A 26,359-nucleotide genomic window follows, 5' to 3' on the forward strand; every position below is an offset into this window, starting at 1 on the left:
TGTTTCTCTGAAGCTTCAGTCTCTGTTGAACAAACTGTTTCTCTCTGAAGCTTCAGTCTCTGTTAAACACACTGTTTCTCTGAAGCTTCAGTCTCTGTTGAACACACTGTTTCTCTCTGAAGCTTCAGTCTCTGTTGAACACACTGTTTCTCTGAAGCTTCAGTCTCTGTTGAACACACTGTTTCTCTCTGAAGCTTCAGTCTCTGTTGAACACACTGTTTCTCTCTGAAGCTTCAGTCTCTGTTGAACACACTGTTTCTCTCTGAAGCTTCAGTCTCTGTTGAACACACTGTTTCTCTCTGAAGCTTCAGTCTCTGTTGAACACACTGTTTCTCTCTGAAGCTTCAGTCTCTGTTAAACACACTGTTTCTCTGAAGCTTCAGTCTCTGTTGAACACACTGTTTCTCTCTGAAGCTTCAGTCTCTGTTGAACACACTGTTTCTCTCTGAAGCTTCAGTCTCTGTTGAACACACTGTTTCTCTCTGAAGCTTCAGTCTCTGTGAACACACTGTTTCTCTCTGAAGCTTTCAGTCTCTGTTGACACAAACTGTTTCTCTCTGAAGCTCAGTCTCTGTTGAACAACACTGTCTCTGAAGCTTCAGTCTCTGTTGAACAACCTGTTTGCTCTCTGAAGCTTCAGTCTCTGTGAATCACACGTTTCCTCTGAAGCTTCAGTCTCTGTTGAACACACTGTTTCTCTGAAGCTTCAGTCTCTGTTGAACACACTGTTTCTCTGAAGCTTCAGTCTCTGTTGAACACACTGTTTCTCTCTGAAGCTTCAGTCTCTGTTGAACACACTGTTTCTCTGAAGCTTCCTGAGCTGCTGTTCAGCTGGACGGCAGGAAGCAGAGATTTGGGAGGATGATGTCCCTGATGCTGTTTAGATTCCTCCAGCACCACGGGGGGTCCTGTGTGGATGGCAGCTCCTTCCTCAGCAGATCCAGTTCTCCAGAATTGTCCTAATCACAGAGAAACAAGAGAAAAAGAAAATAATTAATTAATCTTATAAACAAATGATTGCAAAATGATGAACATGACCATCTCTAAAGGATTATTTACAATTCAGTACTGTTTTGGTTTTTAAAAATGTCTATATCTATACAAAACATTTCTCTGAAGTGTTCGTCCAAAATACCAAGCCATGCCTCATACATTAGTTACACTGTTTTACAGTTTTTCTCCCCAAAAATAAAAAATGTTTTATGTATTTCATAATGACAGGAAATCCTATTCAAATTACAAGAATAAACGGTTTATTGAAATGCGTCATGTATTTTAACAAAAGAAAAACTGTATAAATGGAATACATTAAATATCTGTTTTTAGCAGCTTTTAAAGATCTCCTATCGGCTATTTTAAGGCACATATTATGGGTCTCAGATACATACAAATATATAAAAACATGTCTATGTGTTTTGCTCAAAATACAAACAGGTCATGCATTTTAGACATCCCTCACATTCCTCTATTCCAGCTGCTGATTTTGGGTCCTTAGCTTAAAAAAAGAAAGAAGAGGAGGCGGCGCTAATGCCTGATCAGAATTCTACCGGAGATAAAGTTAAATTCTGCTGTGATAAAACACCATCCTGTTCTAAACCACATCAAGGATTATTTCTAAGACAGTATGGAGCTCAAATGCTTTTTCTCTTGCAGGTTTATCAGAAGGTGAGTTCCTTTATTTATTTCCTGCTTTTTAAACACTGTGCTCTCCAGTACAGGCTAGCTCTGAGTGTTAGCGATGCTTGCTAACGTAAACACAGACCATATTATGTCCAAAACACGTCAGGCATTGTTTCTGATAGCAACTTTCTGTGGGTCCGCCGCCGATTTTGCGTCATATCGGCAGCAAATCTGTATCCGCTCGTTTTACCCCTGTGTTTAAAAGATTTGGGTACGGAGGAAAAGAGAAAGGGTTTTAATTTCTGACACTGTGTGAGTCTCCTGACACACCGGGGACACATATTTATGTATAAAAGACATCAAAAAGCACATTTTTCAAGATGGGTCCCCTTTAAATGCAAATTTAACAAAACTAACTGTAAAAATAAATGATTTTCTGTTCGCAAAATGTGTTGCATTTTCTGTATTTTACAAAAAATACTTTTGTTATGGCCATATATCACTGTCAAATACATTTAAAATACTGTTAATAATCATTTAAAAAAATAATAATTGCAAGAAGAAAAAAAAATATATAAATATATATATATATATATATATATAGCCTCAACATTAGTTTTCCCTCCGAACTTGCAGAGGTAAGACTTGAAGTGTAATTATTCGAAGTCATTCCATCTTAAACCACAGAGTAGAGGTTTGTGCACATTTCTGACACACGATGAGTGCTCCTGACAAAACAAGGTAATCCAGATAAAAAGATTATTGTGCTGCATTCTGTTTCGCATTATGCTCTCGTTTTGTCTTGGGTTGTACATTCAGCGTACCTCTTTCCTTTGCAGTGGTGTGCTTTAGCTCCTCCCTAAAAGCCCAAACTCACTCTTAGCCAATCGGTGGTATGTTTACTTCAGCTCAATGAAAATTACGGAAAGAGGGCCCTTTGTCGACAAAAAACGAAAACCAATTCAGTTATTTGGAAAAGGGAATTGTTTTCAAGGAGTCCTATTGAATACCACTTTGGGTGTCGGTAAGAACACACAAGATTCTTGGTAGAGGTTGATTTCCTTTACTTATTAATATCGACAAAACAGCACAGTAAAACAGCCATGGAGCAGGTTTAATGTGTGTGTGTGGTCTATAACAGATAAACACACAAGTATAATTAGAATCTCTTACTTAAATATATTATACCAAAAACAATAAGCATAACTTTACCCTTAATCGTACTATATAACATTCTCTAAGGCTAATTAACTGAACAGGTAGGTTGTTATAAAAACCATTACAAATATAAACCGCACTGATAGCTCCTTTAAAAAGGTCCCATATTATACTGTTTTTCATCAATATATTATATGTCTCAGATATACAAACATGTCTCTGAAGTGTTTGGATCCAAATACCAAAGAGATCATACATTGAAGCATCCAATAATCCCCTCTGTTTCAGCCCAGTTTCCAAAGTGCTGATTCTCTGTCTGTTACTTTAGATGAAAATAAGGAGCCCCTCCCCACGCCCCTCTGAGAGACATTTGGTTAACAAGAACCCAATGGTGCTCTAGGAGGAGATTCAGGTGATAAGGTGGGGGGGGGGGGGGTTACCTTGGTTGCTGATTGGTTAATGGTTACACAAGACAAAACATAAATGACATCATAAAGTGGCCACAATCTGATCAGCTCATTTTCAGACAGGTTTTTATAGAAATGGATCAAAAAGAGAGAGAATCTTTGTTCCTGAACCTTTCAGAGTCTCTTTCCACAGAGGGGACACATGTTGATGTAGAAGAGACATGAAGAAGAGGGGACACATGTTGATGTAGAAGAGACATGAAGAAGAGGGGACACATGTTGATGTAGAAGAGACATGAAGAAGAGGGGACACATGTTGATGAAGAAGAGACATGAAGAAGAGGGGACACCTGTTGATGTAGAAGAGACATGAAGAAGAGGGGACACATGTTGATGTAGAAGAGACATGAAGAAGAGGGGACACATGTTGATGTAGAAGAGACATGAAGAAGAGGGGACACATGTTGATGTAGAAGAGACATGAAGAAGAGGGGACACATGTTGATGAAGAAGAGACATGAAGAAGAGGGGACACATGTTGATGAAGAAGAGACATGAAGAAGAGGGGACACATGTTGATGTAGAAGAGACGTGAAGAAGTGCATTTTGAATAATAGGTCCCCTTTAACTTACAATGAAACAGGTTATTATGTCATCTAAACATTAGAGATTGCCAACATTGTCAAACATAACACTTCAAATGGAGAAAGTACAGCTAAATAATGCCAACATTAGCTAATATAGCTTAGCTTTACATATCAATAACAACCTCAGTTAGCAAACTCCAATACAACTCAAATGCTGTGCAAGGCTCAATAATGTCCATTTCAGTGTGAGTAATAGTGACTTACTATTGGTCAGCGACGCACAAAACTCAGTGGGGAAGTTCAGAAATATCTCCTGAACTTCCCCACTCAGTCTATCAAGACCCGAGCAGTTGTGTAGAAGTCCAAGGCAAGGCACGGGCCGGCGCATATCGGTCAAAGTAATCCCTAGCCATATGACCTTTGACCCTAGGAGATAGAGGACAGAGGTGGAGAGGCACAACGTGTCTACGTACATGCACTCCCTTAGGATAGGTTGAGGGAAAGGGGTAGCAATTAAGAAGTAAGGAACAGAGGAACACCCCCTCCACCTCTGTTTCTTACTTCCTACCCCTTTCCCTCAACCTATCATAAGGGGGTGCATGTACGTAGAAACGTTAGGCTATAGGCTTAGACTGTCGGGGGGACACACCATACTTCTTCCTTCTGTCTGTCTGTACCTGTGTACTCTCACAGCTTCCTCCAAATGTATTTTTGGTGTCTATCTACGCCGGGATCCTGAGTCGAGGCTGATCCTGTTGCTGTGGTCCTGTGTCCTGGATCCGGAGTCCTTGATCCTGAGTCCTGGATCCTTAGTCCTGAGTCCTGGATCCTGTGACCTGGATCCTCTATCCTGAGTTCTGGATTTGAGTCCTGGACTTCGAGTCGTAGCTAACCTATCACTGTGGTCCTGCCAGACTCTCACCATACTACTTCCCTGATAGATCCCACAGGACTGTTGACATCCTCGTGGATTCATCTTCTTATTATAGACACATGCATTTCCAAACATTTGGACTACCTATGTTGTAAATATATTATCTTTTCGATTTACACACGGCATCTATTGCACGTCTGTCCGTCCTGGGAGAGGGATCCCTCCTCTGTTGCTCTCCCTGAGGTTTCTCCCATGTTTCCCTTTAAACTGTGGGGTTTCTCTGGAAGTGTTTCCTTGTACCATGTGAGGGTCAAAGGACAGAGGGTCTAAGGACAGAGGGTCTAAGGACAGAGGGTGTCCTATTGTCATACTGATATTCTCTACAAACTGTGAAGTCCACTGAGACAAATGTAATATTTGTGATATTTGGCTATATAAATAAACATTGATTGATTGATTGACATGTTGCCACATTTAGGTCGTCTCACGGGCCTCTCTCTTTCTCCTAACTCCAGCTGCGCAGCTCCATGTCCCAACAACAGACAACAAATACTATGCAAGATTTGCAATGCTGGGGAGTAGCGACGCTACCGGCTTAGCTAACATATTCAGTAGCTTTACCTTAGCTTCGCTACTTTAAAAAAAAATGTAGCTTTCCCTGAAGCAAGCTACTAGTACCACCAAGTAGAGGCTTAGCGGGAGCGTCAGCACCTGATGACAATGGAATCTGATGAGGAAGACGCAACTATTTCTTGCACCAAAATGGGATGGGCACCAAAACCTGGTATTATTGCAGTGAACCAACACATTAATACTTCTTTCGGTTAACTACGATGCCTTTACACCGCTCACTCTGCTGCTGACACGCACCTCATCTGCCCCAGTTACACACTCAAGATGGCACTCGTAGCTACCCACATTCAAATGATCTCCAAGTGACTGCTTGCTCCTGTTTACAGACCTGCTGCGATACTGTCCAGTGTGATAGTGATGCCAAGTGACGACTTTATAACAAAGCTCTATTCAAACCAATGCTCTAAATGTACAGATATGATTGTGAGGAAGCGCACACACTCCCTCGCTAACATATTCGCTTAACTATTTGTTGTTAAGAAAGGTAGTCTATTTTTCTTCAGAATTGTCTTTGTTTCAGTTAAAGTTATAAAACCAGCTTACACAGACAAATTAATAAAATGCATCTAAATGAATGTAGCAGTCTTTAAAGCACACAATCACAAAGTAATCCCCATGTCCTTTGTTCAGACCAAATGGAAACGTTGTTGATTATTTATTCCAACTGGCCACTGGATTCAGATAATTAATATAAGTTGAAGTTCAATTACAGTTTTAAGTATAGTTTAACATTCTTTATTAAACTGTTTCAAATTATTTCGCGTACAATTGGTCTCCATAGACATTACTACAATTCTAATAGTTGTTAAACTACTGACAGGTTTTCTGAAACCGAGCTTATGAACAATAGAGTAAAGGTCGCTGGTTAAGTCAGGATTAATATATTTGTTGAAGGTTTTATTGTGTGCATAATAAATGTGCTAAATGAATTTTTTAAGTATAATGTTGCAATCTCTTTAAGATCAGTAATTGCAGTTCAAAGATAGATGTTGTTTTCCAAGGGCCTCTCCTTCACAGGCCCACACAATAAATCATGAGGCTTCCAAATCCTATCAGTATCACTTTGTGTTGCAAGCCAAAGCCATGTAAAGGTTCTACTCGAGCCCAATTTAAATACCATAAAAAAGTACCAGCTCAAGCTACATGTCAAATGTATTTAATTGATGCACAAGTGTTTTGATTTATTTAAAAATGTTCCAGTCTAGCTTCCTTCAAGTCTAAGCAACACATTGCTTCTCAACACATTCTCACTGCTGTCCCAAATGTTTTAAACCTTGGACACACACACACACACACACACACACACACACACACACACACACACACACACACACACACACACACACACACACACACACACACACACACACACACACACACACACACACACACACACACACACACACACACACACACACACACACACACACACACACACACACACACACACACACACACACACACACACACACACACACACACACACACACACACACACACACACACACACACACACACACACACACACACACACACACACACACACACACACACACACACACACACACACACACACACACACACACACACACACACACACACACACACACACACACACACACAGCCTTTTTTAGAGTTATTGGTAATTCAAGATTAATTATTAAATTGAAAATTAAATGTGGGACATAACATAGAATAAATAAAATGACTTGATCATTTTGTTCACAACATTAGACCTTGTCCTCTAATCTCTACTAGAATAAGATACGTGTGCATGTGTGGGTGTGGAACACTCCTGTAATGTACCTAATCTTGTTATCCTTTTCATTACAGAGCTGGGGAAATGGTGTATTGCTTAGATTCTGATCTGTGCAAAGTCCAATTTTGACTGACTTTAGTTCTAATGTTAATGTGATTTCAACCCATAAGTAATTATTTAGATTAACTCAACATTTCACATGATGATGGATTAGTGTTCCACATTTTTTTTTTAACTAATTTGTTGTGCAATTAGGCCAATGGTAAAGAGAGACATTGATGACCTTGTGTCCCTTTTGTTGGTACGTGGTTCCATTTTGTCTATGGCCTTGGACGGCTTCACTAAGAGTCACCCAGTTCTGCTCTGCTACAGTCCGGCTGAGTGCAGTCACAGAGACGCTATGGCTGCTCTACATGACATTAATGGTCTGGTCCGAGAATGGACACCATTTCTTGCTCCCAGAGAGAATGCCGCTCCTCACACTGAACATTACAGCCGTTGATACTGTCTCACGTGGGTCTGCTCCCCCCACCGAGCCATGAACTGAAAGCTTGACATCTGCTTTGAACACTTGGAAGCCTCCCTGTCACACCAGCACCAACCCTTGGGTCAGTCAGATGAGACTAACAGCTTCACTTAGGGCATTTGGTTCAGATACATGTCTCTCGTTACCACAGAGTGGGTTGTTTGTTTTTTTAAGGCTATTCATACTGCTATGCAGAGGATGCCTGTAAGTTGGCAAGCTGTTAAAAGCCCCTACTATTTTTAAGATAGGCCTAATGTCAGGGGCCTCTTAATGTCTAGTTCTACATGTATTCACATTATATGGACGATGTTTCCACCTGGTAAAACTAGAAGCTGCACGAAACTCAACCTACAATACGACCATTCTGTTCTGCTCTAACGATTCAATTGATAGATTATACGTCAAAACAATTAGCTTGTATTGTTTCCAATGATAACGTCACCTTAAGTGGAGGAATGCAAATGTAAGGTTTTGAATTTGATTAACATTTCTCAGTAATGACACCATCAGACACCCACTATCATTCATGCCTTCAGTAGTAACTCAGATGTTGAGGGGGATGAAGCTTTTCCTCCTGCATCAGATATGCTTTGTTTTTTCAACAAAGGTATACAGTTCCTGCATAATATGTTTCTCACAATTGTTTTTTTGTAAGCTGCACACAGGTGATACTGAGTCTTCTCGATTAACAGATTATAAACTACACCATGCTTAAATGGACTCCTGAGTTATTATTTCATATGTGTCATATGTAAGAAAAGGGAGGGCAGAGTCAATTATATTGAGAAATTGATTTCATATTGGAACATTTATTTCTCAAACCTGTTTTATGGAAGAGGAAATGTATTTCTGATAAACTAATATGTTATCAAACGGTAAATGGTGAATTAATATAACATTTAGAATCATTGAGAAGGGGTGATATCCACAGGGACTAGCTCACCTTTAACTTAAAATAACATTTCTCTGCTTTGGACTGATGAGTATATGATTCTTGCATGTTAAATGACTAACACAAACCTTACATGTATGCATGTGCATGTCTCAGGAAGGCTCCCAAATCATTCTGAGGGGCCTATCCTATTTTTGTATTTAAATGATAATGTGCTAATCCATTACCTTGAGTTGTCTTCACTCAGGAAAACATCCCTATCAAGTGTTAACCCAATAACTAGGACAGCTCTGAAGGCCAAGGGTCAGAGAGAGAGGGTCACACTCTCCGGCTGCGGAGAGCACCCCCATCCACGGGCAAGGAGGCACGAGGTCGTTCGAGATGAGAGGATTCTACTCTTCAACTTTCTGATGAGATGGGATGCTTCTTCACCATTCTGCTCGGTGGGCTCAAGCAGACAACCCTGCAGGACGAGCAATGGCTTTAGAGGCTTCTATAATACAAGGTTCCTTGTTTCTTGGAGGAGTTTGATGTCTTCCTAACCTCTCCCATCACAGGGAGACACCTGGATGCGCCACTTGGAATATGCAGTTGCACTGCTCTCAAGCAGAAGGAATGCAGGCAGATGAGCCTCCATTTCACTGGGGGATCAACTACAGTGCTCACTGAATGAGCCACACAAAAGCAGAGCAATTGGGAGGTCAAAATATGGCGCTCTGAAGAAGAGTTTGAGCCAATCAGCACCTCAGTGCTAATCTACAGTATCAGGATGCCTTTACACACCAGACACTCTGTGTCATAAAGAGAGGAGGAGAACGAGTCAGGAGGACATGTTCTTCCAGCTCTCGTACAAAGATAACATTTGAATTGAATGACCTGATGATTACAGATGTACAATTAATGATTGTTTTTATATTTCCAATGAACAGACATGTGTTAAATAGTGGTGATAAATATATTTTGTCAGATCAGATTACACTTTCACACTAAACAAAATTAATTAATTGATATTTTCAGATTATAAATGATTGAATAATAAGATATTTCTAATATTATAACAGATAATGTTAATATCCTTAATTGTCCAGCAATCAGGCTTAACAACACTACTCTTCAACGTATTACCCATGCACAGACAGACCTAAAATGATGGTTCAAGTTTTAAGAATGTTTAATCTTTCCTTTCCAGGTTTTTACAAAAGTCTTTGAATATTTGCCTAACTTTTCAGATTGTTAAACATTTTGAGAATTGTATGATTTTCCCTTCAGATTTTGAAATGACATAATGATTGATAGTTGAAGTAATGTAATTATGTTATCATGCCATAGTCTTTTGATTTAATATGCAATGAAGTAAACGTAAAGTAATACTAGAATTGAAGACACTGCAATTTTGCAGATTACAGATTGATCAAATCACAACTGTGAATTTTTAGCTGGATCTCTTACGATCCTGAGTTTAAAAAATGCTTTTGTCTAGTGATTGCCTTGAAGTAAATCTTTAAACTGCAAGCTGGTTTTGATTTTATAGTTTGATAAAGGAGATTAACTAATGGTTAATTGTTAAAACATATTATTTTAAAATAGATGTTTTTGCTATTGTGCATCTGTGTTTTATGTGTGTTCATTGTGCTTTTGACAAAAGATGATCTAAACACTGATGAGAGATGATTTTTCTATTATGATTGGCTGTATCAATCATTGTGATTGAATGTTTCAATCTTATTCTATTTTGTGATTGTTATTGATGTTGATGTTGTGTAAGACCACACTCAAATCTGAAGACGCCTATTGATTTAAGTATTGACCAAATTATTATTAGACTAATGTTTTAAGGTTATCATAAATTATAAAAAGAGAGGACTGTTAGGGATTAATTCTGTCTTTACTCCTTTCTGCCTGTTGACGTTTATCACCAACCCCGAGTCTGTTATCTCCCGTAAGGAATGTGCTAATGCCGTCATATGGTGTTGTTCCCAGTTTTATGACCGGACCTATCGGTCACAGAGGGTTTTATGACTGTGAGAACGCTGGTTTCTAAGTACCACAGACAAGTGATTGAGTTAATCCAGATGTTGGGGATATCTCCAGTGTTCCCAGGTATTTACGCACCATCCCCCAATATGTGGATTAACTCTCTGTAAACTAGTTAAAAGGTGTATCGAGAGAGAGGCTGGGGAGATTTGACATGGCAACCCACCCGTGCAGTCAGAATCTCTGGCTGCTGTGACTTGTGATGTGAATTTCTCCGGCCGATACTTGTAATAAACATCTGTGTTTGACATCAAAGCTCCAACTCTCCTCGTGTCTCTCTGAGTCCTGACTCTCCATTGCTGCAGAAGTTTCCCTTACACTCACAACTCTTATTATTCCCGAGACCGGACAATTGTTATTTGTTCTTACTCGGAACCACGTTTTGCTTCCCAACCCTGTAGGGATGGGTATCGTTAAGGTTTTAACGGTACAACTACTTTTATCGATACCGCTTATCGGTCCTTTTGGAGAAAAAAATAAGGTAAACTAACTAAACAAACTGTGAACAAAACTAACATCGCTTTTTATTTAAATTGAATACATAATATTTCACATCAAAAGAAACAACAACGTTTTAACAAATCGTATTAAATAATGTGATGACAGAACTGTAAACAGAATAGCTGAAACTTTAACAAAATAATTACCTCTAATCATTAGCCCATGTTTGTATAATTGAGTTAACTCTGTGTGTTGCTGCTAGCATACATAACACCTGACGTGGAAACGTTACTCGTGGACGGGGCTGCAGAGCTGCTAGAAAGACAGTGGAACCCGGTGCATTCCTCCGTCTGGATGTGGAGCACTTTTGATAAATGTTTAGACAAATTGCTCGTGTTACCGCCCTCACATGATAAACTCTTATTGCACTTTAGGCAACGAGCATCGAGACGGGTAAAGTTTAACCACCTCGGAGCGGGTTCTCTCCGCCATCTCCTCCGTGTGTGTGTGTGTGTGCGTGCGTGCGTGCGTGCGTGCGTGCGTGCGTGTGTTGCTGTATGTAGCAGCTGCGTGTGTGTAAACTGCCCCGCCCCCTCACAAGCAGGCGGGGGAGAGAGATCGAAAATACTAAAAATAATCATAGAAGCATTTTGCAGTCTTTTTGCATATTAGAAACGCAGTTGGCGACACTAAAACTGCAATATAATGGGACATATATTTTTTACATGTCTTCAGTACCGATAAAAAGACCGTTAACGTCGGAGCTTAACGGTCTTTAATAATTCAGCCCCGGGGCCCGTTTAATACCGGGGCTCGGTACCCATCCCTACAACCCTGCCACTGTGGTACACGTCCCGCCCGCCCAACAGTACAGAAAGCAGCAAGATGCATTTCCTTAGGAATCGACAAGCAGAACCGAAACTAACATTTATGGGCGAAAAACGTCACTTGTCCGTCGGACACGTCAATGGAAAGATGTATTTGTCCGATATTATAAATAACACGTCCCGGACGATCGGACGTGTGCTTTTTCGCACACTGCATGTTGCCGCTCGCATAAAGTTAGCTGAAATTAGCCAGCTAGATTTCACTGTTTCTCATTATTTTTTTCTCAGGCTGCGCCTCCCTTGAAGCTCTCTGGCGCCCCCCATGGGAGGCACGCCTCACACTTTGAAAACCGCTGCTCTACAGTCAGATTTTGGGCCCCATGAAAATATATCACATTGGGACCCCCACCACCAGGCACAGGCCACGCCAACCAAGCACAATTGCTGTAACCACACCTCCAGAACCCAACCGACTAATTTATGCTTTAAATAACTCTACCTGTACAGGCTTGCATCTATCTTGTAGTCCAATACTAACTGCACAATATTTACTGACACTGAGCGGTGAAAATATAACACTGTGCAGACGTGCAACATTCTGCTGCAGTATAATTCACTATTTGATATAACACTAACATTCCTGACAATAGACCTCAATAGTCATCTTTTATGGTGTACATGCCTTTTTAATAACATTGTTGAATGGAACATTCAAGCATCAAAATAAATATAACTTAAATATTAGTGGTGCACGATAATTATCGGTCCGATATTAGGAATTATGACGTCATCCCGATAAACCCGATAAAAGTATTAATAGCCCCGATAATATACAATATATTTTTTGGGTAAAAAAAAGAAAGAGATACTGCGGTGTGGGTGGATTGGGATGAGGGGCGCTTGTTTTTCACTCGGCTCCTCCCATTTTGCCAGTACTGTGGTATTAGTGGTTTAGGAAGAGGGGAGTTCTTCACAAATCCAGCGCTCCCTAACTCATGCCTGGCTGTGACGTAAATGGTGTGCGGCCGTGAAGCCAGGACAGTAAACAAACATGTCACCGGTAGTATGGGACTATTTCAAAGTTAGATAGTTCGCTTGCTATTTGTATTAACAAATGCAGAAGTTCCACGAGGAGGGAGAAAGGCAACGAGCTATAATACTTCTGATTAGTCGCCTGAAACATCGCCATCGCTACGATGGTGTGTTAAAAGCGTACGAAGACGCCTGCGCTGCTAAACTAGCGGCGAATCCAAAGCCAGCTGCAAAGGCACCGGGCTTTTACCTATCGACGAGGCTTTTGGAAAAGGCAAGAAGTTTGCCAGAGACGACCCCAGGGTTAGTTGTGTTCATAGTAGTAATGTCATTTGCTCACTACTAGTCTTTTTTTTTTACCACCACCAGGTGTGCAAAAACTACAGGTACATTAAATATATATATATATTATATTATTATCGGTTATCGGTATCGGTCTTGAGAAGCAGGAAGTTATCGGTATCGGTTTCAAAAAACCAATATCGTGCATCCCTATTAAATATACATGACCTCTTAAATTAAAATAAAGTGAACATTAACACCAATATTATCATTTATAAAATGCTATAACTAAAAAAATAACATAGGCAGCAGATTATTTTATTAAATATACCAATTACAAAATAAGCGGGTATTAAAGTGTAAATGGACAACAAAACGGAAACGGAAATGAAAAGGCCTGATGGTGGCGCTAAATCAGAGCCTATCACCTGTCCTCAGTCTTTTTCTCATCATGCATCTTCATGCCCTTTAACAGTTATTACGAGCCCTGGCTCAGCCTTACTCACCAAGAGCCCAGCGCCTAGCCTTCTTACAGTCAAAGTCACTGATCAAGTCCTTGAAGTCCAGCTTTCTAGCCAACTGGCTTTAATGGACAGCATGGCAAGACTGCAAAGCCTTATGGGGGGACAGGGCTGCTGAGCCTAGAGATGGATCTGTTGGTCCTGGCATCAGCGACGACGCTGAAGTTGGCTTCCGATTCGGCAGTTATGGGGAAAGTTAAGGGACATTTAATTTACAGCACTGAGCGAACAATCCTCCGTGTGTGTGAAAATACAAAAAAGGGAGATTTCACTGCTTTCTTTTTTTAATCTAGACCACAGTGGACCAGGTCCTGATATTTAGTCTCGTCTTCCCCTGTGCTCCATGTCTGTTCGTCGTCGTTTCTTGTCCATGCTACCTGTCACGCTCCATGCTTGTTCCTGAGGTTTTTTGTCCTGATCCTTCCTCGTACTCCCCCGGTTTTGGTATGTTAAGTTGTTCCTTGTTTTCTTTTGCCATTCAGCTTTAGGAAATAAAGCTCGCTTTTTGTTACCTGACCTTTTAGTCCTTTTACTGCATTTGGGTCCTATTTTCCCCCAACCTGCTTCAAATTAACTTATTATCCTCACAGGATCATTTTATTAAAGTTAAAGCAAAACTTACGAAAGCATTCCAACTGTTTATGCTTTAACAGCAATTAATAAATGATCCAGTCATAAATAATTTGCACCGCGTTGCTATGAGACGCCACATCGTGTTCTTACGGTGTGTCCACACAGCAGCTTTGACCAAATCTTGAAAATCCTGGAGCTGGGCGTGTCTGACAGCTTGGGGATTTCGCGACCAACAACCAATCACATGAATATCACATGAATATCCCGCCCCCGACATACAAAGCAAAAAAACCCGGTTCTTCTACACTATTGTCAAATAGGAAGGGCTATGATGAACATTTATTTTTTTAACATTTTGAACATTTATGAGATTAATGTCTATGGTGCTATTTTATGCTACATTCCATGCTGGCTAATGATACTGTCTATGCTTGCTAGCAACGAAGTAAACTAGCAACGAAGTAAACTGGATATAAAATCCCCAAACAAGCGAAAACCTACCAGTTTCACCCACTGCCTCTGCCACCTCCCCCCATGCCTGGTTCCTCCGGTTTGTATCCCGGTAAATAGTCTGGTCGTAAAGAACCGGGTGATTTGCTACCGTAATTTCTCGTTTGGAATATGAGGAAATGAACTGCGGTCTGGTTCTCCCTGCTTACACGCGGTTTGATTGGCTAGCGCTTGAAGTGTCAGATTTGCATAAACGGATCTGATTGGCTGTCGCTTCCAGCTCAGCCTCAAAAGTTGAACATTGTTCAACTTTGGAATCCTGAACATCCTGGAAATCCTGGAAATCTTCGCCTCGCCCCCCCACAATGCAGTTCGGCGACAAGCGAGGGAAAGTGACCTCATCCCCATTCAAAGTCAATGGGCGGAGACGCGCTGGAAGCGGTGGACAAATCACCAAAAGCTGCTGTGTGTACAGGCCGTTAGTGTTCTGCTCATGCTGCTTTGCTTTTGGCTAACTGTTTTTGTTGTTCTGCTTTATGATTGTAATGCATGACTGTGCCAACATGTGTCTCCTCCTCCCTGCTCTTGATGGTAGGCTGCACATGCTTTTCAGGAGACCAGGCCTCGCAATTATGTTCTTTCTGCCAGTGCATCAGCGGTAAGAGTCCATCACAAACTGCAGGGTCTGTCACCCAGCAGGAGCTAGGCTAACATGCTAACAGACACAGAGCCTTAGAACACCACATACTCCAAAAAACAGATTATGTAGCTCACATCAGAGCACAGAGCTGCTGCAGCCTCACCTGACCCAGCAGTCAAAAAAGTACTGAAATCTCCCTTTTTTGTATTTTCACCTATAGAATGAAGGTTTCACAAATCTCAAATCTCTGTTATAAAGAATGTTTAGCCTCTCTGAGATAATCCAGTCCAGATTTGATGAGTCTAGGTATAGTGGTTTTAGATCAGGACCTGGTCTAATGTGGTCTAGATGCGAAAAAAGCAGCAAAATCTTATTTTTTTGTATTTTCACAAATAGAATTAAGGTTTCACAAATATCAAACTGGGTTATAAAGAATCTTTAGACTCTCTGGGATAATCCAGTCTAAATAAATCGGCTATGCAGCGATTTAAGAGGTTCAAACACGGAGGATTGTTCGCTCAGCAGTGTCAATTAAATGTCCCTTAACTAACTTAACTAAGCCAGCCCTGGACGCTCCGATCAGCCCGGACGGGCTGTTCGGACCCCAGTTTCTAGCCATGGTCGAGTCCATGAAGGCGGCGAAGGATATTTCCTGGCTCCTCCCGTTTTTGTGTAGAGAAGGCTGGAGCCTACACAGAGGAGGGATGAGAGTGTGGTTTCCTCTGGACGACCTGCTATTTGCTGGCTCGCTCCAGGGAGGAAGTCGCTTTACAGACGGTACATCTCGTATCGCATCTGTCAAAGCCTGGGTTTCATAATAAATTGGAAGAAGAGCTGTCCTCTTCCCTCTCAGACAAACGTTATCTGGAGTGGAATTAAACTCAGCCAGCAGAGCGCGGCTCTCGCGGCAGCGAGTGGAGGAACTGACAGCTCTCCTCCGGCATGTCACAACCCACACAGCCCTCTCCGTGACGCAGCTGCTCGACGTTGGCGTCAGCTTGTCACGTGATGATCCCCCTGGGTCTCTTCCAACAGGGGGACACTCCAGAGGTGCTTCATTCGCTGCAGAAGCCTGCTGTTTTTAACCTATTGGTTTATAAACTGCAGAGCTCGCGGCATTCCTCTGTCCCAGATATGCCTCCTACACACGGTCATAATAAATCCACGAGCACTGTTATAACGCCTCGTGTGGACAGCATACACACATCTCTCATCCTCTGGGCGTGTACGCGCCTCATGATGAGAGACGGAGTGAAATGCAGCGTGTGGAAACTTCCTCGCAGCGGCGATGGCGTGGCTCGTCACCATGACGACCATTACGGCACATCACAGAGAAGCCTCTCCCCCCCAGCAGTTCCATGGGATACAAGAAACACTCCCGTTATCCCAGGAACTGTGTCTTGCGCGGTTTACTCCCGCTATTTTTCTAAATCTACGGAAAAGAACGGGGGAGTCGCCCCGTTGCTGTACAATCAAACATGTGTTGATTTGCACAGACAACAGGCCACGGCTATGGAAGCAGCCGACCTCAATCGCCAGGGAGGAGTACGATCTGCGCAGCTTCTGAACGCAGCCAGGCGGCTGCTGTTCTGGGCGCGCACACATGTTGCTCTCCATCAGAGCAATGTATATTCCCGGCGAAGTTAACCGAGGGGCTCGCAGAACGCAGCAGCTGTTGTATGCGAGGAGTATGGAGACTCAGACCTGTGTCACGCACACTAGCGCCTCAGTGGGATTTGGATTTGGTGTTACGCGCACTAAAGCAAAGCCCCATTTGAACCTGATCAGGTTGGGTTCCCCTTAAACTGTTTTCAGCCAAAGTAGTACTACTTTTGGCTCTATCAGAGAAAAGGGTGAGTGATATGTCTGCTCTCTCTGTGGCTCCGTCAGCTCTCCGGATCCAAGGAGATGGCAGTTCAGCTGTTTTACGCCTAACCCGGCTTCATGCCTAAGGTCATCACTGGCTGGCTTATTCCCCCCTCCTCACAGGTCGGAGGAAGAAGCCACGTCTCATCTCCTCTGTCCGGTGCGCGCGCTGTCTTGCTATGTGGCGCGCACGGCGGCCTGGCACCGTTCTCAGCGCCTGTTTGTGCATTACAGAGAGCGCTCGATCGGGCAACCTCTGTCTGCACAACGGCTGTCACACTGGCTGTGTGAGGCTGTGTCACAGGCATATGTCTCCTCTGGTGTGGAGCCCCCGGAGAATATCAAGGCGCACTCCACCAGAGGAATTTCCTCCTCCACGGCATTGCACGGAGGAATGTCAGTGGAAGATATTGGCACTGCTGCATCTTGGTCTTCCCCCTGTTCATTTATTCATTTATTCATTTTTATTTGAGGGATGTCTCCCTTTCCTCTCTGACGCACCCTGTACTGGGTGTCCTGTTGGAGTGAGTGACGTCAGGGATCCAGCTGTAGGCCTCTCTCCTGCCTCTCGGCACACAGAGAGCGGCCCTTTTCCCCTCTTATGAGAGGGATGTTCCTTTTTCCTCTGACACACTTTGTACGGAGTGCCTGGTCAGAGTGAGTGACGTCAGGGATCCAGCTGGGCGCTCTACCTGTCTGATATGCAGAGAGCTGCTGTTCCCCCTCTATGATCGCAGGACAAGGTGGGACCTTCGTCTCTACTTTCTCACAGCGGCCGGTATGTATTGTTCCCAGCCTTCACCCCGTCGGGAAGACAGGCATGTTTTGCTATGTTCCAGGGACGGACGGTGATGCGCCATTACGCATGGCACAACAGGCAGGGGGGTGTTATTGAGCAGGTATGTCTGTGCTTCTAGTGCCGGGCGGACCCAGTGGGGCGCAGACTACATCATGCTTCGCCCTTAACCCAATAGCGATAGCCTTAGAGGGCGAAGCCATTTACGAAATAGAACTGAGGTTACCTACTGTAACCCAGCTTCTATGAGTAAATGGCGCAGCCCTCTAAGCGCTGGGCCCCACTGGCTCTACGAATAGCTGAAGAAAAGTTATATTGTATGGGAGCAGATTGCCGGGCCCCCTTCCTACTTATACCGGAAGGAGGCCCGAGGGTGGGGCCCACCTAGCGGGTGGGCGTGGACAACAAGTGTTTCAGTGCTGCGCGGGGGCGCAGAGGGATAACCCAATAGCGATAGCCTTAGAGGGCTGCGCCTTTTACTCATAGAAGCTGGGTTACAGTAGGTAACCTCAGTTCTTGCACTATTTCTATTTTATTTGTATTTATTTGCACAATTGTATCTGTTTTATTTGTTCTATTTCCTATATGTTGCACTGTTGGAGGAGCCTGTGACTTCAGTTTTTCATTGGCGTATCTACACTTTAGGTAATGTACAAATGAAGCTTAATGCAAGTCCAACCAGGAAGACAGTCTTTAGTCATTCATTCACATATTTCCAGCTAACCACTCTCTCCTCTCCATAGAGTGGTGAAGTCCCTCCCCTTCCGGTGGACCTCCATGGGCCCTTATTTCGGAAAAATTATGTATTGAAGTCAATGGAGAGAGAAAGATTATCTTTCGATCCCGTTTGAATTGTGCCACGAATTACACATATGATGTTTGTCAATTTAAAAGATAATTTTGCAAGTCAAAAAAATTAAAATGTCGTAAAACTGTGAAGTAACACATTTTTTTGTGTGAAACACTTAATGAACTACATCTCCGGTCTCGCACAACAACACACGTCACCAAGATGGCCGTCACTACTGTCCTAAAGGGATTGACTATCTTCACTATCAACACGTCCAGAAGAATGTCATGCAAAGCTGCCTGCCTGCCTTCCTTTGATTCTCTCTGAACTGCCTGGTCTTTTTAATGTTTAATGTCAATCATTTGTGCAGATAGCGGGAAGTAGAACAGATCGCCGATGCTAATGTAGCGTTAGCATTTCTCCCAAGGGCTTAAATGGTGTATTATAGAATGATCACACCGGTGTGACAGTACTCTTCAAAGGGTTCACGAAATATGACTACTATTCTTACTGTTTAACATTTTGGGTTACTTGATGTTACATGAAGTAACATCAAGTTAAGGCTAATAAAAATGACAAGGCTAAGACTGTAATTCTTTCACACACACATACGGGTTTTGGGCCGAGGGCGACACCGTACTTCCGGTATCCGCCATTTCACACGAGGTGCAAGCAGAATATCATAGTCTATTGCCTTAATCAATATCTAGTCAACTCTAAAATACCACATATATGCATTGGCATGATAATATTATTGTGACAAGTGGGGTATTCACCTGGTGTTTCCAGAAGATAGACGTAGATGCTGCCAAAATCGACCGAAGGCCACTTTCGAGAGTCGTTTTTCCATACATCTGCAGGCAGTCTGTAAGGGCAATCGGACAACCCACACAGCTCTAGTTTACGCTGGTAACGACCTAGAGCACACCCCTCAAGTCCAGAGATGTCATCCGAAGACATGCAGCGATTTCTTCGGTCGTTAATTCAGAAAAAAAACCTAGTGCGCTCTGCCTGGATACGTTACCTAGCTGTTTATATTAGCACCTCCAGGATATTAGCACCTCCAGGAAAATGGCGTATTTATATATATATATATATATATATGGCGCGCGTTGCATTGTGGGTAGCTCGTGACGTCACTGTGTGTGAAACTGTGACTTTTTTGACGTGGAAATTATTTTTTAAGATTGACAAACATCATATGTGTAATGCATGGCACAATTCAAACGGGATTGAAAGATAAGCTTTCTCTCTTCATTGACTTCAATACATATTTTTTCCGAAATAAGGTCCCATGGACCGGAAGTAGATGGGCGTGACTTCGCCACTCTATCAGTGATCAGGGCGTCACTCCCAGATAAACTTATCACTTCTCCTGTACTCCCACAAGCCTATCATAGAGCATTGCTAACCCTTTCAATCTGCTCTCTCCCCTTCTGACAGCTGTCATTTCAGGAGACTGGACGCAGCCCTCCTCCACCCCTTCCACCTCCCAAATCCAGGGTCAAGCTTAAACCAGTCCTCTTCAGACCTCCATCAATCCCTTCACCACCACCAGTGTCTAGACCCCAGGGGGGGCTTCATCGGTTCGGTTTCCCCCCGAATGATATTATATATCCATCCATCCATCTTCTCCCGCTTATCCGTGGTCGGGTCGCGGGGGTAGCAGTTCCAGCAGAGAGCCCCAAACTTTCTTTTCCCTGGCGACATCAACCAGCTCTGACTGGGGGATCCCAAGGCGCTCCCAGGCCAGCGAAGAGATATAATCCCTCCACCTGGTCCTAGGTCTACCCCTTGGTCTCTTCCCAGCTGGACGTGCCTGGAACACCTCCCTAGGGAGGCGCCCAGGTGGCATCCTAACTAGGTGCCCGAACCACCTCAACTGGCTCCTTTCGACGCGAAGGAGGAGCGGCTCAACTCCGAGTCCCTCCCTGATGACCGAACTTCTCACCTTATCCCTAAGGGAGACACCAGCCACCCTGTGGAGAAAACCCATCTCGGCCGCTTGTATCCGCGATCTCCTTCTTTCGGTCATGACCCATCCTTCATGACCATAGGTGAGGGTAGGAACGAAAATGGCCCGGAAGACAGAGAGCTTTGCTTTGATATTATATATATATATATATATATATACAGTGGCGTTGCGCAATATTTCGGGGCTCCCCCGCAGGGCGGACCATGGGGCCCCGCCCCCTCCCCTAAATCAATAATAGAGTGACATGGGATAGACATCGCGGCCACTTTTTTAAATGTTTATTTTTTCAGGCATCTTTTGTAAACAGTAGGCCTATAGGTCAGTAGGAACTTTCTGTATAAAGATACATCTGATTTAAACAGTAAGGTCAGTAGGAACTGTATAATAATATACATCTGATTTAAACATCATTGACAAATACAAACAAGTGGCTGTGTATTTTTTGTAACATGAAGGTATATTGTAGAACGTTATAGCCTATCATCATTGGAGTTCACACAACGGAACGGTTCACATATATATAACATTCTGTATAAAAGAAAAGTAGCCTACAAAAAACAAACAAATAAAACACATCCTATAGGCTACATAGAGGATGCAATCAGGAGCTGCTTTGTAGGCCTATTATTTTATATGAGCGCGTCTCCTGGCATTCTTCTGCGCAAAGTCCTGTATGACAGTCGTTAAATCTATACTGCGCGCGCGTCGGCTCTCAATACTAAGGACTGCTAACACAGACAGTCTCTCTTGCGACATTGTGCTCCTCAAATATGTCTTTATTAATTTAAGTTTTGAGAAAGATCTCTCAGCACTGGCAACAGTCACGGGTATAGTTAAAAACAATTTCAGTGCTGTGACAACATCGGGGATACTTGGCAAAATGGACTGATTTTCAATGAGCAGGGTTTGTGCAAGGTCTTTGATTGTTCCACGCTCAATTTTCTTTATAGTAGGCCTAAGAGCATTACGGAGGGACAGGATCTGGAAAGGAAACTCGGCTGACAGGTCGTCTTTATACTGGCCTGATAAAGCACTTGCGGACTCAGACAGATCCTTGTCTGTTGCGCGCAAAGGTTCGCGGGGAAGCAGAAAAGTAAATCGCTATGCAACTTCGCTCATTCCAACAAATCGATTTTTGAGTTGGGCAACGACAATATCGAAATTTGCGTAAAATACCGCCACTCTAAAATGCTCCCCATGGTCTTGGAGCCGCTGGTCCTCGCAAAGCTCTGAAAAGTGCCTCTTTGTGCGCCTTGCGCGTCTGTCTTTGAAGAGACTGTGGACACCCCATGAGGATGCCAGGTCTTGCGCGTGCGCTTTTAAGCCATCAAACTCTCCTCGGAGTTGGGCAAGTGTATCGGTTGCGTTACCAAGCATTACTGTCGCCTGTAAGAGGTCCACGTCTTTGCGCTGGAGAGCTTGGGACACAATGTTGACTGTTTCAAGGACCTTGCCCTGTATTACAGTCATTACAACAAACTCAAAGCTCTCCATGGCCTTTTTCAAGCCAGTCGCCTCGGCACGTTCCTCGCTTTTTTTGGAGAGCAAGTCTATCTTAGTTAGCGCTTGCATAATGTCAGCATAACGGAACCGCAATGATTGGACGGCGTCTTGTCTTGATGCCCATCGTGTCGGGCATAGTCTCTTCAGTGTAGGCTGGCCAGCCTTGGGCACTGAGAGGTGTGTTTCCAAAAGCTCCCATCGTTTGATGCTTCCACTAAAGAATACATATAGCCTTTCAACAGTGTCGTAGAAGTCTTTTATCTCAGGTATATTTTGGCATGCGTCATTGAGTACAAGGTTTAAATTGTGCGCAGCACAATGAATGTACACTGCGTTGGGCTCTTTATCCCTTATGTGTTTTTGTACACCGGAGTAGACGCCACTCATATTGCTAGCCCCGTCATATCCTTGTCCGCGGCACTTCCCAAATAGTATCCCCTTTCTCTCCATCGATTCGAGAATTTCTCTCTCTAGACCTGCAGCAGTTTGGTCTGTGACTGCATGGAAGCCCAAAAAACTTTCGTTTATTTTCACCTCTGTAGGGTTTCCATTTTCATCATTTGCTATAGTAACATATCTGAACACTTGACTCAGTTGGTCTACTTTTGAAATGTCCTGGGTAGTATCCATTATAATCGAATAGAATTCTGCATTCTGTATGTCTGTAATGATTGTGTCCTGCACTTTTTTCGATAGCAATGAAATTATTTCGTTTTGAGTTTGAGGACTTAGGTAGTGCACCTTCTTTTTGCTTTCAATAAGCCTTTGCAGAACTGGATCATAACGCGCCATAAGTTCTATGGTAGATAATAAATTACCATTATCTATATCACATATTTTCTCTCTGTGACCCCGGAAAGCAGAGTTGCGAGAGGCCAGTGTTAGTGTAACATCAGTTATTCTGGTTAGGACCTCGGTCCAAAACCCCACCTCTCTCTTAAACTCAGATGATATTTGCGCGTCAATGGTCAGATTATTTTTCCACGTATCATACACGACACATGCTGCCAAATGAGAGCGAGATAATTCGTGTTCCTTAATCTTTTTAGAGAGACCCTGCCAATCATTTATTCTTATTCTCCACGCTTGGTGGAGGTGATGGGCAGACGGTCTGTCACCGAACAGCCAGCACTGCTCACAGTACACCCGGTCCATAGATGGCGAGTAACATAGCCACTTGCGCGGAATTCTACATCCAATTTTGGATGTTTTGTTATAGAACTCTTTTGAAAAGCACCTTCCCTTCCCATCCCTTTTGAATGGCCCTTCAGGCTTGCATGGCCCGTTATTCAGAATGTACCGTTTAACATCATCGTCTTCTAAATCTACAGGGAATTTCCCCCTATCAGTAGGGTATTCAGTCACAGAGTTGTCGCTGGCCAACGTGTCCCTGGGGTGGGTGGGAGCTGCTGTCACTGTCGGGGCACGGCTAGCTGGCTGGGCAACCTTGGCTATGTCTGAACTGGCCTCGGAGGGGGCACAGCTGACTTCTTGCTGACCTGCAAAAAGGAACGGATTATATTCCAATTCCAACGTAACCTGTAGCATACTGACTCGTACTGTTTATGGCGATTGGCGAATAAAACTTTCTATTATTCTAACCTGTCTCGAAGCGTGAGGCATGACTAGCTGGCTCGGCTGTAACGGGGCTGCTGGTGTCTGTGGGGGCAAGGCTAGCTGGCTGGGCAGCCTTGGCTATGCCTATGTCTGAACTGGCCTCGGAGGGGGCACAGCTGACTTCTTGCTGACCTGCAAAAATGAACGGATTAGATTCCAATTCCAATGTAACCTGTAGCATACTCTTACTGGTTATGGCGAATAAAACTTTCTATTATTCTAATGTCTAACCTGTCTCGAAGCGCGAGGCACGACTAGCTGGCTCGGCTGTAACGGGGCTGCTGGGCTGTCTGCCTGGACTCGGAGCTGACGGCCGGGGGCCGTTGCTAGCGGTCTATCTGCAGTAACGTTAGAGTCTACGTCTACCTTTGCTGCTTGCCGGAACAAGGAAGTTATTTTAGGTAGTTTTGCCCTCTCCTGTTCGGCTTTCGCTCTCATTTTGCTTTTCTGAGCACCGCTTGGGTAGTGGCGCTTCATTTTTCATGTTTACCGGCAACGCAACTAATGAACGTTATTTATATGAGCAATGCTTCCCGCTTTGTTTTGAACGCTGCCCAGCCTGCCAATGAACATTAGTTATCAGCCGGCTAGCCCTATTGCAGGTGAGCAAATAATTATAATGATACACTGTTGTACTACTACAGGCAGCGTACACATGAGTAGCAACATAGCAGGGAGGGGGGGGCCTCGCCCTCTGCGCCCTGTTCCCGCGTTACGATATCTAAGAGGATATCCTACAGTGGGGGCGGGGCCCCCTAAGCTCCGGGGCTCCCCCGCACCCCGCTACGCCACTGTATATATAGCACAACGGGGTCTAATCGCCAAACACCATTACATTCATCCGTGTGTACCCGGCAATATATATTGTTAGATCAAAACTGTCTCTCCTGACTGAAAGTTAAACCCAATACTCACATGTATCAGTTATTAAAGTTAGTTAAACCCAATACTCACGTTTATCAGTTACTCCTCACGTGCTGCTTTATCTCTGAGAACGGACCGACATTTTCTTTGTTTCCTCGTCACCGGCGCGCATTGCATCCTGGGATACGGTGGCGCTGTGAGGAAGAGGACTCTTCAAATCCGGGAAAAGAAGAAGGCCGCTCTCCAACCCGCCCCTCCCCCCTCTCTTCTGTCTGTCGCAGAATCAGAAGTCCTTTATTGGTCCCACAGAGGGACATTAACATGGTTACAGCAACAGTGGAGATAGATGCTGCTCCCAGACCGTAGTGGAGGAATACAGGGGAGGACTCTCTGCAGTCTTCCCGGACTGAAGCACCAGGCTTCGGCTTCAATAACCCACTCTGAAATGAGGCAGACAGGCAGGCGGTTCCTTGGGAGGTCGCTGTGTTCCTCAGGACTTTGTTATACAGCTAACTGGAGATAGACTGATCACTGCTGCTGCTCCCGGCCTCTTCCGGACACACACTACTCTCTCTCGCTCTACACATGCACGCGCCACACCTCCTTCTCTCTCTTAAAGGGATAGGCGACCCCACTCTGCATCACCCTGCTATGATAGATAGATAGATAGATAGATAGATAGATAGATAGATAGATAGATAGATAGATAGATAGATAGATAGATAGATAGATAGATAGATGCATCACATTCATGAATTAGAGTGTTTGTATCAGACCTTAGGTAGAGGCTGTTCTGTAGAGCTGATGTTACTCTTGCTATCCTGAAGGTGGCAGCAGAGGGGGATATATATTTGTAATCCTCTAAATATTTATAGAAATAGAAATAAAGGAATGAAGTCAGTAAATAAATAGAATAAGAAATAAAATGATGTTATTTCACATGGAAGTTGGTCACCAAGAAGAAAGGACACAGGGAAAATGCCATTTGAGGGGGGGGGGGGGGGGCTCACCAACTATTTGATATTTTAAATAATACAACTTTATTTATATTTTGAGGACAAGTTTATCCAGCAAAACAAGTGCATGTATTATTTACATGTTGGATTGTTTATTTCTAGTCTTTTCATTTCTCTAATGTTCAATGTCTTGTCTTTTTATGCTGCTGCCACACAAACATTTCCCTAATTGGGATCAATAAAGTACTTCTTATCTCATCTTATGTTATCTTAATAACACGCAGGCCTGTTCCTCCTTGACTGCTATTCGGTGCTTTTATTAACATGCATTGTAGTTTTAGAGGTGAAGGTGCTGGTATTTGTATGTTGCTATTTGCTTGTCGATGTGTCTTTACAACTGTTGATGTGTTGTTTATTTGTAATGGAGGTGCATCATGTTGTTCTCTCTTCTGAGGCTGAAAATATGTATACATTCTGGAAAACTTTAAGAAAGAGACCGGAGCTTCTGAGATCCACGTGGTTATTACCCGTCCCCTTGTGTGTTATTAAGGTTTTTATGTAAACGGTCTGCAGAGTCAGAAACCCTCAAAGTACACCCTGTAGCGAGTAAAACTCTAACACAGAAAATACCTGTATGCCCCAAAACGCCTCATTGGAGATTTATCTTTTTCCATTGTTTTCTTCCTGGGTACAGCGACGTGCCCATACCCAAATGGATCCATTGGTCCAAATGGAC

At 43.3% G+C, this 26,359-nt stretch overlaps 1 protein-coding gene across 2 annotated transcripts; it reads right to left on the reverse strand.

The window, feature by feature from the left end:
- Positions 1 to 680: 680 nt before the first annotated feature.
- On the reverse strand, positions 681 to 25,226 carry LOC117557230 (zinc finger MYM-type protein 1-like). Of its 2 annotated transcripts, XM_034232951.1 has the most exons (3): positions 24,758 to 25,226; positions 23,789 to 23,935; positions 20,933 to 23,680 (listed from the first exon to the last, which is right to left on the reverse strand). In XM_034232951.1, exons 2-3 carry the CDS (start codon positions 23,807 to 23,809, stop codon positions 21,785 to 21,787), a joined length of 1,917 nt encoding a protein of 638 aa, XP_034088842.1. In that variant the 5' UTR covers positions 23,810 to 23,935; positions 24,758 to 25,226; the 3' UTR covers positions 20,933 to 21,784. The 2 variants fall into 2 exon arrangements, 1 of the variants encoding a protein (XP_034088842.1); XR_004570680.1 differs by lacking the exons at positions 20,933 to 23,680; positions 23,789 to 23,935 and adding an exon at positions 681 to 959.
- Positions 25,227 to 26,359: the final 1,133 nt, after the last annotated feature.

This window comes from Gymnodraco acuticeps, unplaced genomic scaffold, assembly GCF_902827175.1.
Source record: "Gymnodraco acuticeps unplaced genomic scaffold, fGymAcu1.1, whole genome shotgun sequence".
Taxonomy (NCBI): domain Eukaryota; kingdom Metazoa; phylum Chordata; class Actinopteri; order Perciformes; family Bathydraconidae; genus Gymnodraco; species Gymnodraco acuticeps.

Bases quoted from the DNA above. Each gene is read 5' to 3' on its own strand.
- LOC117557230 (XM_034232951.1), bottom strand. From the start codon at position 23,809: ATGCCTCACGCTTCGAGACAG. The intron at 23,681-23,788 runs GTTAGAATAATA...TTTGCAGGTCAG, and splicing joins TGCCTCACGCTTCGAGACAG to CAAGAAGTCAGCTGTGCCCC.